The 13418-nt window shown below is 41.5% G+C and overlaps 1 protein-coding gene across 1 annotated transcript; it reads right to left on the bottom strand.

Annotated features, from left to right (window-relative positions):
• Positions 1-1844: 1844 nt before the first annotated feature.
• LOC127680406 (PRAME family member 12-like) lies at positions 1845-4360 on the bottom strand. Its single transcript, XM_052175870.1, has 3 exons — positions 4074-4360; positions 3195-3776; positions 1845-2460 (listed from the first exon to the last, which is right to left on the bottom strand). Exons 1-3 carry the CDS (start codon positions 4358-4360, stop codon positions 1845-1847), a joined length of 1485 nt encoding a protein of 494 aa, XP_052031830.1.
• Positions 4361-13418: the final 9058 nt, after the last annotated feature.

The raw sequence follows: 13418 nt of genomic DNA, 5'->3' as shown, positions 1-13418 counted from the left end.
TTTTTAATGGTTTTATGAGACAGGGTTGTGTGTGTGTGTGTGGCTGTCCTTAAACTTACTCTGTAGATCAGGCTGGCCTTGAACTCTAAAATCTATCTCACTTACCTGTGCTGGGATTAAAGGTGTGTACCACCACTGCCCAGCAAAAATTTGACCCAAAATGTATCCTGTCTAAAAGGAATGCAGGTGTTGGGCAGTAGTGGTGCACACCTTTAATCCCAGCACTTGGGAGGCAGTGGCAGGCAGATTTCTGAGTTCGAGGCCAGCCTAGTCTGCAGAGTTCCAGGGCAGATAGGGCTATTCAGAGAAACCCTGTCTCAAAAACAAACAAACAAACAAACAAACAAACAAAAACAACAAAAAGGAATGCAGGCACAGGGGATGGGGCAGAGACTGAGGGAATGGTCATCCAATACCCTGCCCATCTTGAGACCCATTCCATGGGAAGCACCAGTCCCTAACACTATTAATGATACACTCTTAGGTTTTCAGACAAGTTCTTCTTGTCCTCTGAGAGCCTCTACCTTTCAGTTGACTCAGACAGATACAGACACCCATAGCCAAATAGTGGATGGAGCTTGGAGACTCTTATGGAAGAAAATTATGAAGGATTATGGGCCTAGAAGGGGATAGGAACTGCACATGAAGGGCAGAGTCAACTAACTGGGCCTTTGAGGTTCTCAGTTTCTGAACAATCAACCAAAGAACATACATAGGCTGGACCTAGACCCTCCCCACATATGAGCAGATCTGCAGCTTTGTCTTCATGTGATACCCAAAACTAGAATGGGGGCTACCCCAAAATGTGTTGCTTGTATTGGGATGTGTTCTTCTAGCTTGGCTTCCTGATCTGAACTCAGTAGGATAGGAGGCACCTAGCCTTGAAGAGCCTTCAAATGCCAGGGTGGACAGATAATGGGGTGGGGGCACCCATTCATATGAGAAGGGAATGGGGGAAAGATTGTGGGAAGGGATGACCAGGAGGGTGGCAGTGAGTGGGATGTAAAGTGAATAAGTTTAAAAAATAAGTTAATAAAAAAGAAAAAGAAAAGAAAAAAAAACAAGAGTGGAGGAACCTTGTGTCCAAAGGTACTTTAAGTCTTTTTTCTTTGAGGTCATGGCAAGAATCCATATATTCTCTAACACAAGGGACATATATATCCTGAGAGGCAACCACAGTTGTCAACCAAAAACACTTGAAATCTTCCAGCAAATTCCTCTGCCAGCCAAAAATTCAAATATCTGCCAGTGGTCTATACCAACCTAGTACTGGAGTCCAAGGTATGTACCACCATAATGTTACTCATTTTATTATTTAAAATATATTAATTTTTATTTCTTTTCATCATGCGTATGGTATGTCTATGTGCAGAAATGAACAAGTCTTCCCATAGACCACAAAATGTCAGATCATCTGAAGCTAGAGTTACAGGTGGTTATGGGCATGAAAACTAAAACAATCCTCCCCAGGAAGAGCACCAAGCAATCTTAAACTTTGAGTCATCTCTCCAAGAGAATCTTTGTTGTGTTTTGATAAGGATTTCAGGAAGCTGAAGTGTATATAATCTTGAAACATGGGGCATGTTATTCTGAAAATTCTGTGGAAGAAATAGGGACAGAGAGAAGAGAACACAAGAATATGTGAAGGGCAAACCGAACAGTGAATACCGTATTCAAATCTCTTTGAGTGTGTCAAGGTGGGTCTGTACTGTTGACCTTAGACAGAATTTAAGCCCTCATTCTCCAGATCAGTATTTCTCATTGAACTATGACCCAATGAAACAATCATCATTCCCAAGTACCTCCAAATAATGCTGAAATACGCATGCTTTATCTGGAATGAGTCACTTGAGTTCCGGCTTTCCTTTCTCAGAGTCCAGAAGTGACCACTCTCGTTGCCAACAGAAACATAGTGTGGCCTCCATGTTGTAGACACAGAGTCCTCCACAACCTGCACAAATGTTACTCACAAAGCAGATCTCTTTTGGCTGACGTATAACATTGAGTGTGACCATTAGCTCAGAACAATATTGTGCAAATTTTTGTGGGAGGACATTACCTAATTCATCATAGACCTCATAGGGTGCAGAGTACATTTCCTTGGTCAGCTGTCTCAGGTTTGCAGTGTGCTGCAGTAGCTTCTCCAGGCTGTTCTTAGATAAGAAGTTCATCTGAAAATCAACCTCAGTGAGCTGGGTGCATTGGCTCAGAGCAGGCAGGAGGACATCGATTTGGAAGTCCGTGATCATACAGCCCTTCAACTCTAGCTTCTGCAGTGTAGCTGTCAGTCGTTTTAGAAGTCTTCCTAGAAATTCATGACTTAAATTTATAAAGTCGATGCCACTCAGATCCAGGTGTTTGAGCTGATAGACTCTTGGACACTGGGACAGACACCTCATATCTGATTCTGACAGCTTGCAGCGAGTGATTGCAAGGGTCTCTAAGGGATTCTCTAAGCACCTAAAGAGAGACAAAGAAGATCATCTCCTTAAACTTCAATAGAGGTACACAGAGGGCAATGATTCCAAGAAAAGAGGCTATTTATGTCTAAGGTCTTTATGTGCTCATAATGAAACTCAAGATTAGAGTGCTCCCTGATAGAGAGTACCCAATAAGTCTTGTCACTATAAGCAGAGGACACACAACACCATCATGACTGCTTTTGCCTGAAGGTCTACAGTGCCCTCTGCACTTACTAGCATAATACTACATCAGAGGACAAATGATATCAGAAAGTGAATCCCAGTAGGACTGTCTTGGAAAGACCTAGAACCATTCCCGTGTGTGACAAACTTGAGAGCATGAGGCCCACCTCCATGGCATGGACTTGGTCCTGTCAACAGAGTTCCCAGAAGCCCCAATGATCCTCAATCATTACTCAGCCCCTTCCTGTGCTTAGATGGCCTCAGACTCATGGGGAGACAGAAGCAGATCAAAAGTCTTCATACAGTTCTCAGGACAGCCTCCATAGATCTGTTTCTGCTACATCTGGATCCTAGCAAAGAACGTTTCTAAATAATGGACACATACCTGATAGTCTGAGTTTACTGAAGTGAGAACTCAGGATGTAGAGTATCACAAGGTCAAATCTGTGTAAATCCAAGATTGTCAGGGAAGCCACAGGTGTGCACTGACCTTTCATGTAACATAGGCTTTGATCTGGCCCCTGGATAAAGCTCACTATCCTTACTCACCTGAGCACTTCATCCAGATGTTCATTCACAAAGCAGACGTCATTCAAATAGAGATGCTGGAGCTTGTGGAGTTTGGAGAAATGGGGAATGATCATTCTTATACACCGGTCTTCCATGTCTTTATTTCCAGACTGTTCCAAAGATATGTGGACATTATTGAGAAGGAGTTTTTGAAGGTTTCTCATCTGGCCCAGGTCAGAGGCTATCATTGCAAGAGTGTCCAGGTTGAAGTGTTTATACACTTCCAATTGCTGGATAGAACTTGGCTCAACTATTTCCAGAAGATGCCAGGGGTTGTAGTGAGGGTTGGGCAAAAACATCACCTTCTGACAGTTCACCTGTACATCTTTTCTCTTCTTTGCCCACTCATAAAAATATTCATTGTATTCAATTGTATGCCTGGGATTCACATAAAGGTTTATCCACACAGTCACAGCCTGTGTTCCCCATTGTATGGGATGATTCCTCAATAATTGTGTCTCGCTAAAGTCTGGAGGGCAGGCACCATCCTCTATTCCATCCCACGCATTCCAGAAATTATCGTTGGCATCTCGTAAATCAAGCACTTGTAGTTTCCACCTCCTGTGGATCAAATGGGAAAAATATTCAGATGACAGAAGAGACAATGTGTAAACAGATTTGACCTACAACACAAAGACCCTTAAATCCATTCCTCGAGGGAAGAGGCTGGGACAAACTCATTGCATATTGCTGCATCTCTTATCTGCTATGCTGTACACAGCACTTTCCCTTTTCTTAGTTTCTCTCCTCAGAGATAGTGACATCAGAAGTCTCAGATTCAACTTGGACCACATTGTGAATACTTTCCTCAATCCATACACTTCCCTCTCATCCCCATGCTCCCTTGGTGTCTCTTACCTGGGTCGAACTTTTTGTCTCATCAGCAAATCCAGGCCATCCAGCATAGCCTTCAAGGTCTCTAAGTCAGGAGTCTTCATCAGAGCTCCCACAGGAAGGCATGGGAAAGGCCAGGCTGCCACCATCTGCCTCAGGATGTTATGTTGTTTGCTGCTAAATGCATCCTTGAAGAGTGGTGGGAAGAGCTCCTCTTTCATGTCTTTTAGAGCATAGATTGTCAAGGCTTCATCTTTCAGCAGGCTTTGTTTTGCCAGCTGCTGGATCGTGGGAGGGGTCTTGAAGTTCATTATGACTTTCTTGTGGGGAGATACTATGGAAATAGGGAGATTTCAGGTAAAACACATTTTAGCTTGCATCTTTCCCTACTAATTATTCAAATCAAACTCAGTCACTGTTCAGGCAATATCATAAACCTGTATTTCCCATTAGACAATATCTATTTTTCTAAGAGCCACGTTTCCCTTAAGGGCCTTCTTGAGATTCAAAAGCACCCATTTCAACCCAATCATTCTATAGCTCCCTTGCTGGGAAGCTGGTATCAAGACAGTTGATCTGAACTCCACACTTTTGTGTGAACCCCTCTACATTATCTCTGATAACCCTAAGAAGCAAACTTAAAGGTCTCATACCCAATCTATATATGAATTAAATCAATGGAACAGTTTGGTAGAAGCTGTGATATGGATTTTGTTACTTTGACTTCCTTAAGTTTTAGACCCTGTAGCCACACTGAGCTGTAGTGTGTTGTTTAGAAGACTGAACTGTGGAAATTGTCAATTTAATGCTTCCATTGGTTTCACAATTTTCATTTTCTCTCTAAATCTATAATCATTGTGAATTAGGAAATTTTAAGGTGTACTGAAGATATTGGTAAGAAAATAAGGTACTTCCTCAATGGGCCAAGTCCTTGAATATTACATACTTGGCTCTCTATAAATGGCACAACTTGAGGTCTCAGAACTTAGGAGGGGAGGCAGCAGAATCAGTCTTTCATGACAGCTATATATGGAGTTCTAAGCTAACCTGAGTTAAATCACATTTTCTACTTCAAAACAATCACACCATACAACGAATCAAAAATTACAATAACCAAATATTAAAAATACTAAGATGAAATGGGAGGCTGGCTGGCTGGGTGAGATGGGGCATCCTGATGGATTGAATGACTTACCTGATCTTCACACTTCTTTCAGGTTTTCCCACTCTAGCAGGAACAGGCAGTCACTCCAGGCTCCAAGCCTCAGACTATCTTGTGCAGCCATACTGAACCTTATATGCACATTTCCTCACACCTTACCTTTTTAGGCCCACCTCTCAGAAACAAGCTACCACCTGATTGGGTCATAAAGCCTCCACTCATTTAATTATTTTGACATTTACATCTTTAGCTAGATTTAATCACATTTCTATGTGGGAATGTTTAAAATCAGAGATTCTGGTTAAGGTCTCAAAGCTTACAAGATGTTTCTCCTCAAACTCTGAGCTCTGAGATTACTTACCATAATGAACTACATATTTTGGAAGCTTCTTCTCTGTTTGAGACAGGGTTTTCCTGTGTAACTATGGCTGTCTTAGATGGAACTCACCATACAATCTGGGCTGGTTTAAACTCATTATATAGACCCTGCATCATCTTTCCTTATAACTGAAGTATTAGGTGGGTTTGAGCCATAACACCTGGATTCTCTTTTGCTCTACTTTCCCACATTGCATCATGGGAGACTTACTGTGCTGATCAGAAAGGGCCTTTTCGTGAAGCAGCAGTACTTAGGAGAAGCATGAATGACATCAAGGCACACAAGATTACATATGAGTGATTGTTGAGAAGCAATCACAAGTGAATGGATGAAGAACAGTCATTTCACCTTTTTCTGGCTTTTGACTGGAGTTAGAATGGGGCAGGTTCAGGTTGTCCCCATCATTTGTCTCAGTTCACAGTTTATAAAGTGCTTTGAGCCCTGGGTCTGGCTACACATTGTTGACTAGCCGATTTCTTACCTCCATGGGGAGGTGATTCTAGAGCCTGCTCCTTCTTTTCCCACTAATTCCTGAAATGGCCAATGAGTGGTAATCTTGATACCACTGTGTATGGATACTTGTGGTATTCTGAGCTTGAGTGGATTCTATACAGGTTTCTCAGGGGTCTAATTTTTGCCGACTCATCTGAGGCCTAGGCTTCTAAACCTTCCACTGCAGTTATATCAACCAATTAAACTAATCCTCACAGAACATTTTCAAAAGGAATATTGCATATTCCTAAACAGGATGACCTGTATTCCAGGCTCGTTTCATATAGAATATAAAAAGGAATGGCCATGAACATCCACATCTTCTATCCTCCACCTCTCAATCTGCTGGATGCATATGGAGTAGGTTATGAGCTGGGCCGGGATTCAGTAATCTAGCCTTGTGCCCTAGTACCGAAGTCATTGTTGAAAATCAGATAAATCACCTCAAAGGTCCTTAGTTATTTCAGGAGAGGGCAGGCTTGGAGGTGTACACCTGCCTCTGGGAGGCACAGGGCTGAACAGAAGAACTTCACTGCAGTCTGGTTACATAGTGGTAATGTATCAGAGCGGGGTACATCTGGGTGACAGCAACAAAAAGCCACAAAGGATCTGCCAAGGCCCAGGTGTCCATAGTGGTGTCATGTTCTGAACACCTGTGGGTCTCAGAATCCTACCAAGCTGATCTACATCTTCAGTCACTGACAAAGTGAGATAGGACCCAGATCTCAGTCACAGAGTCTCTCAGAATTGCAAGTAGCCAAAATGGCTCAGAGAGATTCCTTTCTTCCTCAGATGAGCATATTAAGCATCTTTTATTGATCCAGTCTCAGTGTTGTATGAGGAAGGCTAAAGAAAGACCATTGCAAGTTCATGGCTTGCCTTGTGAATAAAGTTAGTTATATGGAACTCTGGGATTTTTGTTTTGTTTTTAAACCAAAAATATAGAAACAACCAGGCATATTGATTCTCATTTATTGTTCCAGCACATAGGAAGCAGAGGCAATTGTTAGCGGCCATCCTGATCTACATAAAGAGGTCACAGGTAATTAATCAATGAAGCTAGACCATATCTGGAATAAAATGCTGGTAATTAATGACTAATTATGATTAAGTGGAATGGTAGAGGAACATGCATTTAACTCTAGTATCATAGAGCCAGAGGCAGGCAGATCTCTGTGGTTTTGATTCTGGTCTACATAGCTATTTCTAGACAGCAAGAGCTATACAAAAACCCCTGCCTTGGGAAAGTAAGTTTCATTTTGTTTTACCTAGGCATATTGAAATAGTAAGAAATAATTCAGAAGATGCCTGCTTATTCTTCAGATTTATCTCTTAAGAATTTCTTTGGCCGGGCGGTGGTGGTGCACGCCTGTAATCCCAGCACTCTGGGAGGCAGAGGCAGGCGGATTTCTGAGTTCGAGGCCAGCCTGGTCTACAGAGTGAGTTCCAGGACAGCCAGGACTATACAGAGAAGCACTGTCTTGAAAAAAGCAAAATCCAAAAAAAAACCAAAAAAAAAAAAAAAAAAAGAAAGATCTTTACTCTATTTTTAGTTGGATTATTTAGATTTTAGTTATCTAGTTTTGAGTTCTTTGTATATTTTGGATATTAGTCCTCTATCAGATGGGGAATTGGTAACACAATTTTCCATTCTTTAGCTGCCACTTTTTCTGAATGTCACAGTTCTTTGTCTCATAATAATTTTTCAGTTTCATTTAATAATTGAAGTTTTTTAAAATTTATTTATTTTATATATATTGTAGCTGTATGCTGTGTACAGTATACACCTTCAGTATGTCTTCAGACATAACAGAAGAGGTTATGCGCCACCATGTGGTTCCTGGGAATTGATCTTAGGACCTCTGGAATGCTCAGTGCTCTTAATGGCTGAGCCATCATTCCAACCCAGAATTTTTTTTCTTTTGATTTGTTTCTTGAAACATGGGTTTTACAGAAAGCACTGCATTATTGGCTTCCCTGGAACTCACTTTCTAGACCCTACTTGCCTTGAACTCACACAAATCTTCTTGCCATTACCTCCCATGTGCTGGGATTAAAGTTATGTTCTATCACTGGTCAGCAATGCCACCACAGCATGTCCAATTCAGAAATGTTTTGTCCAGTTTTAAAGTTTTGTCTTGGTATGAAAGTTATAATTCTCCTATCAGCTTGTGAAGTCTGTCCAAAATATCCTGTTTCCCAAAGACTCTATCTTATTCTAACTAATCTTGGGTGAATTTATCCCAGTGGGAAGGGATCACCCAGAGACCTCAGTCTATATTTTGATGATAAACTATGCTTAGTTTTCCCAGCCCTCTCGATTAGAACAGACGATATTCTATTGTCACTCAGCACTTACAAACACTGTTTTTGTTTGTTTGCTTGCTTGTTTTGATTTTTTGAGACATGTCTTATCACTGGATGTTTTGAAACTCACTACATAGGTCAGATTGGCTTCAAACTCAAAGATCAATTTGCCTCTGCACCCCTGTTGCTGGGATTAAAGGCACACCCAAGAATGGCAGAAATAAAGTGACATCAAGATCAGCAGTCAAGGCGCTTGGGTAACTCTCAGCTCTCATTCCAGCATGGATTGCCTTGAATTCAGGGTCACACTGACAATCTTAATGTGAGTGTAAAAAACCCCACAGAAACCATACTGATCCAATTAATATTATGGTTAGCCAAACCTCAGTTTTCTGAGATGGGAGAATCTCTGTGAGTTCCAGGCCAGGCAAGGTTATATAGAAATATCTCATCTAGAAAAAGACAAATCAGTAACCATATACATGAGCTTACATGAGAAGAGGTATCCTGATGGAGCTAAGGGACTTACCTGATCTGGATACTGGTGATAGGTCTCTGAACCCAGGCAGGGAAAGACTCTGACTGCAGGCACCAGGACTCTGGGATATTCTCTGGAGTCTTAGACTTTTTGTACACTTTTCAACTGGATGCTTTGACTCCTTATATACCTTTCCATTGAACCCTCCCTTTGTAGTCACACCCTCCCACCCAAAATCGGCCTCTGGTTAAATAATTGAGAATCCACCCACTTGCCCATTTTCACATTTTGATGGTATAGGTTGTTGGATCAGATCCATAATCAGGGAGAAACTTAAGGCAGACTTATGTCAAGAACTGATTTATTGAAGTCGTTTGCTTGTGCCTTTAATCCAGGCACTCCTTAAGCAGATGCAGTTGGATCTATGAGTTCCAAGGCAATCTTGTCTACAGAGTAAATTCCAGGACAGTCAGGGTCACACAGAGAAACTGTCTTGACTACAACAATGAAAAGCAAAGAAAAGCAAACCAAAACAAAACACCCCAAACAAACAGGAAAAAAAAGACTTTTTAGATTGAGTCATGCACAGACAGCCAGGTTTTTTATTAGATATTCTCTTTATTTACATTTCAAATGTTATACCTTTTCTGGTTTTCCCTCCAAAACCACTCTATCCCATCCTCCCATTCCCCCTGCTCACCAGCTACCCCACTCCCACTTCCCTGTTCTGGTATTCACTTATACTGGGGCATCAAGTATGAATATGAATCTACCATTCATCATGGTCTAGTGTGAGAGGCACTTCAAATAAGTCATTACCAGTCAATTTCTCATGAGGGAGAGAGGTGAAGCTGTTTATACTTTGGAGTGAAATCTAGTTATACATTTATTTCCAGAGCTCTCTCAGTATTCTGGCACACTTTTTGAATCAGAGGTTCATAGAGTGTCATGATATGCACCCTATAGAGAGAGCACAACCAGCTTCATATATTCTTGCTAAAACCTGATATCTCCATCGGTAAAATGCTAATCTGAAGTTCTGGCAAAATCTCAAGCCTATTCATTAAAACTTGCCTCAAAGTTTGAGCTCTCAGATTTTCTATTTTTTTTTTTTTTTGTCTACATTAAACCTCTATAACTTAGGCCTCTCCTGAACTCATTATGCATTTTTTTTCTGAGTCAGGGTTTCTCTCTATAGCCCTGGCTGTCCTGGAACTCACTCTGTAGACCAGGCTGGCCTTGAACTCAGTAATCCACCTGCCTCTGCCTCCCAGTGTACTGGGATTACAGGCGTGTGCCACCAACGCCCGGCCCTCATTATGCATTCTTCAAGTCTCTGAGAAAACATTAGGGGTTCTTTCTTTCTTTCTCTTTTTTTCTTCCCTTCCTTCCTTCCTTCCTTCCTTCCTTCCTTCCTTCCTTCCTTCCTTCCTTCCTTCCTTCCTTCCTTCTTTTATTTCCTCTACCCATTTCTTTCTTTCTTTCTTTCTTTCTTTCTTTCTTTCTTTCTTTCTTTCTTTCTTTCTTTCTTTCTTTCTTCTTTCTTTTTTCCCCGAGACAGGGTTTCTCTGTGTAGCCCTGACTGTCCTGGAACTTACATTGTAGACCAGACTGGCCTTGAACTCAGAAATCCACCTGCCTCTGCCTCCCAAGTACTGGGATTAAAGGCATGTGCCACCAATGCCTGGCCACCCCCTTGCATTTCTGTACCATGTTGGCTTTTAATGGAATCATTGCCGTGATGAGTAGAAAGTACAGTTGAGCCTCAGTAATCCTCCAGTCCATGTAGATATGTATGTAAATAGACTGTGCTTATGTTGATAAGATCTCATTGCAGGAAAGAATGAACTGAGATACTGGTGAAAACAAGGACTTCTTGTATGCTTGGGTGATGTGCTGTGTACAAGCTGATTTTGTGGCATGAATTGTACTTCCACCATGGAGTCAGTTGTGCTAAAGTTTAGGGACCTGTTCAGGAGGTTGAGAAGGAAGGAACAAAAAAAATCCCTAATGTTTTTTTTTCCCGAGACAGGGTTTCTCTGTGTAGCCCTGGCTGTCCTGGAACTCACTTTGTAGACCAGACTGGCCTTGAACTCAGAAATCCACCTGCCTCTGCCTCCCAAGTACTGGGATTAAAGGCATGTGCCACCAATGCCTGGCCACCCCCTTGCATTTCTGTACCATGTTGGCTTTTAATGGAATCATTGCCATGATGAGTAGAAAGTACAGTTGGGCCTCAGTAATCCTCCAGTCCATGTAGATATGTATGTAAATAGACTGTGCTTATGTTGATAAGATCTCATTGCAGGAAAGAATGAACTGAGATACTGGTGAAAACCAGGACTTCTTGTATGTTTGGGTGATGTGCTGTGTACAAGCTGATTTTGTGGCATGAATTGTACTTCCACCATGGAGTCAGTTGTGCTAAAGTTTGGGGACCTGTTCAGGAGGTTGAGAAGGAAGGAACAAAAAAATCCCTAATGTTTTTTTTCCCCGAGACAGGGTTTCTCTGTGTAGCCCTGACTGTCCTGGAACTCACTTTGTAGACCAGACTGGCCTTGAACTCAGAAATACACCTGCCTCTGTCTCCCAAGTACTGGGATTAAATGTGATCTCAAGGCCAGCCTGGGCAATTTATACGACATCTTGTGTTCCAATGGTGGAAAAAAATATGAACAGACCTATGTGGCTTGCATGGAGTGACTGCCTGGGGTGTATATAGGGTGTGTTCACATTAAGTTGATCTCAATACAGACAAGGTAAGGGACTGAGACCTTGTGGCAAGGTCTTTCATCCAGAGCACTGGGATTAAAGGCTTGGGCTAGCTCTTGAAGCTTCACTTGAAAACTTTTGTGACAGGTTATTAGAGCTGTCCCTGAGGTCCAGATCCTTCTGTCTATGAGTGCCTCCGGGGCTCATCCTGAAATTCAAGTGGGGATCTGCTTGGTAGTTTAATCTCTTTGATTTTTATTTGTTTGTTTGTTTGGTTTCTTTCAGTTGTTGGTTTTGTTTGTTTGATTATTAACTTATTCATTTATTTATATCCCAAACACTGCTCCTTCCAGTCCCTTATCCGTCACTCCTCCTTCCCCTGTGTCAAACTTCAGCTTGAAAACACAAAAGGTCAGGCAGGCTTCCAGCAATCATTTAGAAATTGATGGATAGAAGATGATGAATTGAAGGCCAGCCTGCACTACATGACACCAGTAAAAAGAAAGAAAGGACAAGCAAAGAAAGATGCTTGGGGAAGGATGGGGAAGAAATGCATTAGAGGGTCTGGTAGGAGAGAGAAGTTGAAATTGGGATGTAAAGTGAATAAATAAACTAATTTTAGGAAGGATGATGCTTTTTTTTTTTTTTTTTTTGGATTTGGTTTTTTTGAGACAGGATTTCTCCATATAGCCCTGGCTGTCCTGGAACTCACTTTGTAGAAAAGGCTGGCCTCAAACTCAGAAATCCACCTGTCTCTGCCTCCCAAGTGCTGGGATTACAAGCATGTGCCACCACTGCCCGGCTAGGAAGGATGATGCTTATTTCACATTTTTGTGCTCTTTTGTTTTGTTTCAACCAACTTAGATGAACACAAGCTCCCCCTAGCCTGAGTACCAGGATGGTAATACAGTGATCATCCACTTTTTCACTTTGAATCTATTGGATAATTTGCAATTATTTTTATATATGCAGATAGATATACAAGTGGGAAAACAATGCCAGAAAGGTTTTGGGTCATAACAATTGAGGCATGACAATGGGTCAAAGTCATCTGCTGTTACGGTTTCAAAATCAGTATTTTTCATAATGACAGGTAATGTCACCAAATACTAAGGCTTTTAAAATAAACTCAGCATATTAATATTTCCATTTGGGAAGATGAGGTTAATAAGTTCCCACACATTTATGATTAGCCTGTACTATAAACTAAATCATAGTTCTTTTTTTTTTCTGAGACAAGGTTCCTCTGTGTAGCCCTGGCTGTCCTGGAACTCACTCTGTAGACCAGCCTGGCTTTAAACTCAGAAACCCACCTGCCTCTGCCTCCCAAGTGCTGGGATTAAAAGCGTGCACCACCACTGCCCTAAATCATATTTCAAAGAGCAAAGAAACAAGATTCAATATGCACTAAGCAAAGCTTTATTCATGACACTTGAGAATATCTGATCAAGAATCCCAGATTTTGAGAAAGCAAATCAAGAGATCTGCCAGGAATTCAAAGGTTTGTGGTCTACATAGTGAGGGCTTGTCTCAAAAGCCAACCAAACACAAAACAATCACTAGTTATGGATCACCATGTAGTGGAATATGCAAGTCACACACAACCTCTGTCTGTTACAAATAAGGCTTTTATGAGCATGGTAGAACAACTGTCCTCGTGATATGGTAGAGCATCTTTCGGGTTTATGCACAGGAGTTGTATAGATGGCTATTCAGATAAAATTAATTTTTCATTTTTTTGATGAACTGACATTTTGATTTCCAAAGTGGTTATACCAGCTTGCAATCCCAGCAGCAATGGAGGAGTGTTCCACTTTCTCCACATCCTTCCCAGCATCT

This window comes from Apodemus sylvaticus, chromosome 3, assembly GCF_947179515.1.
Source record: "Apodemus sylvaticus chromosome 3, mApoSyl1.1, whole genome shotgun sequence".
In the NCBI taxonomy this organism is placed as follows: Eukaryota; Metazoa; Chordata; class Mammalia; order Rodentia; family Muridae; genus Apodemus; species Apodemus sylvaticus.
The sequence above is the reverse complement of the archived record's forward strand: the minus strand, read 5'-3'. Positions and strand labels throughout refer to the sequence as shown.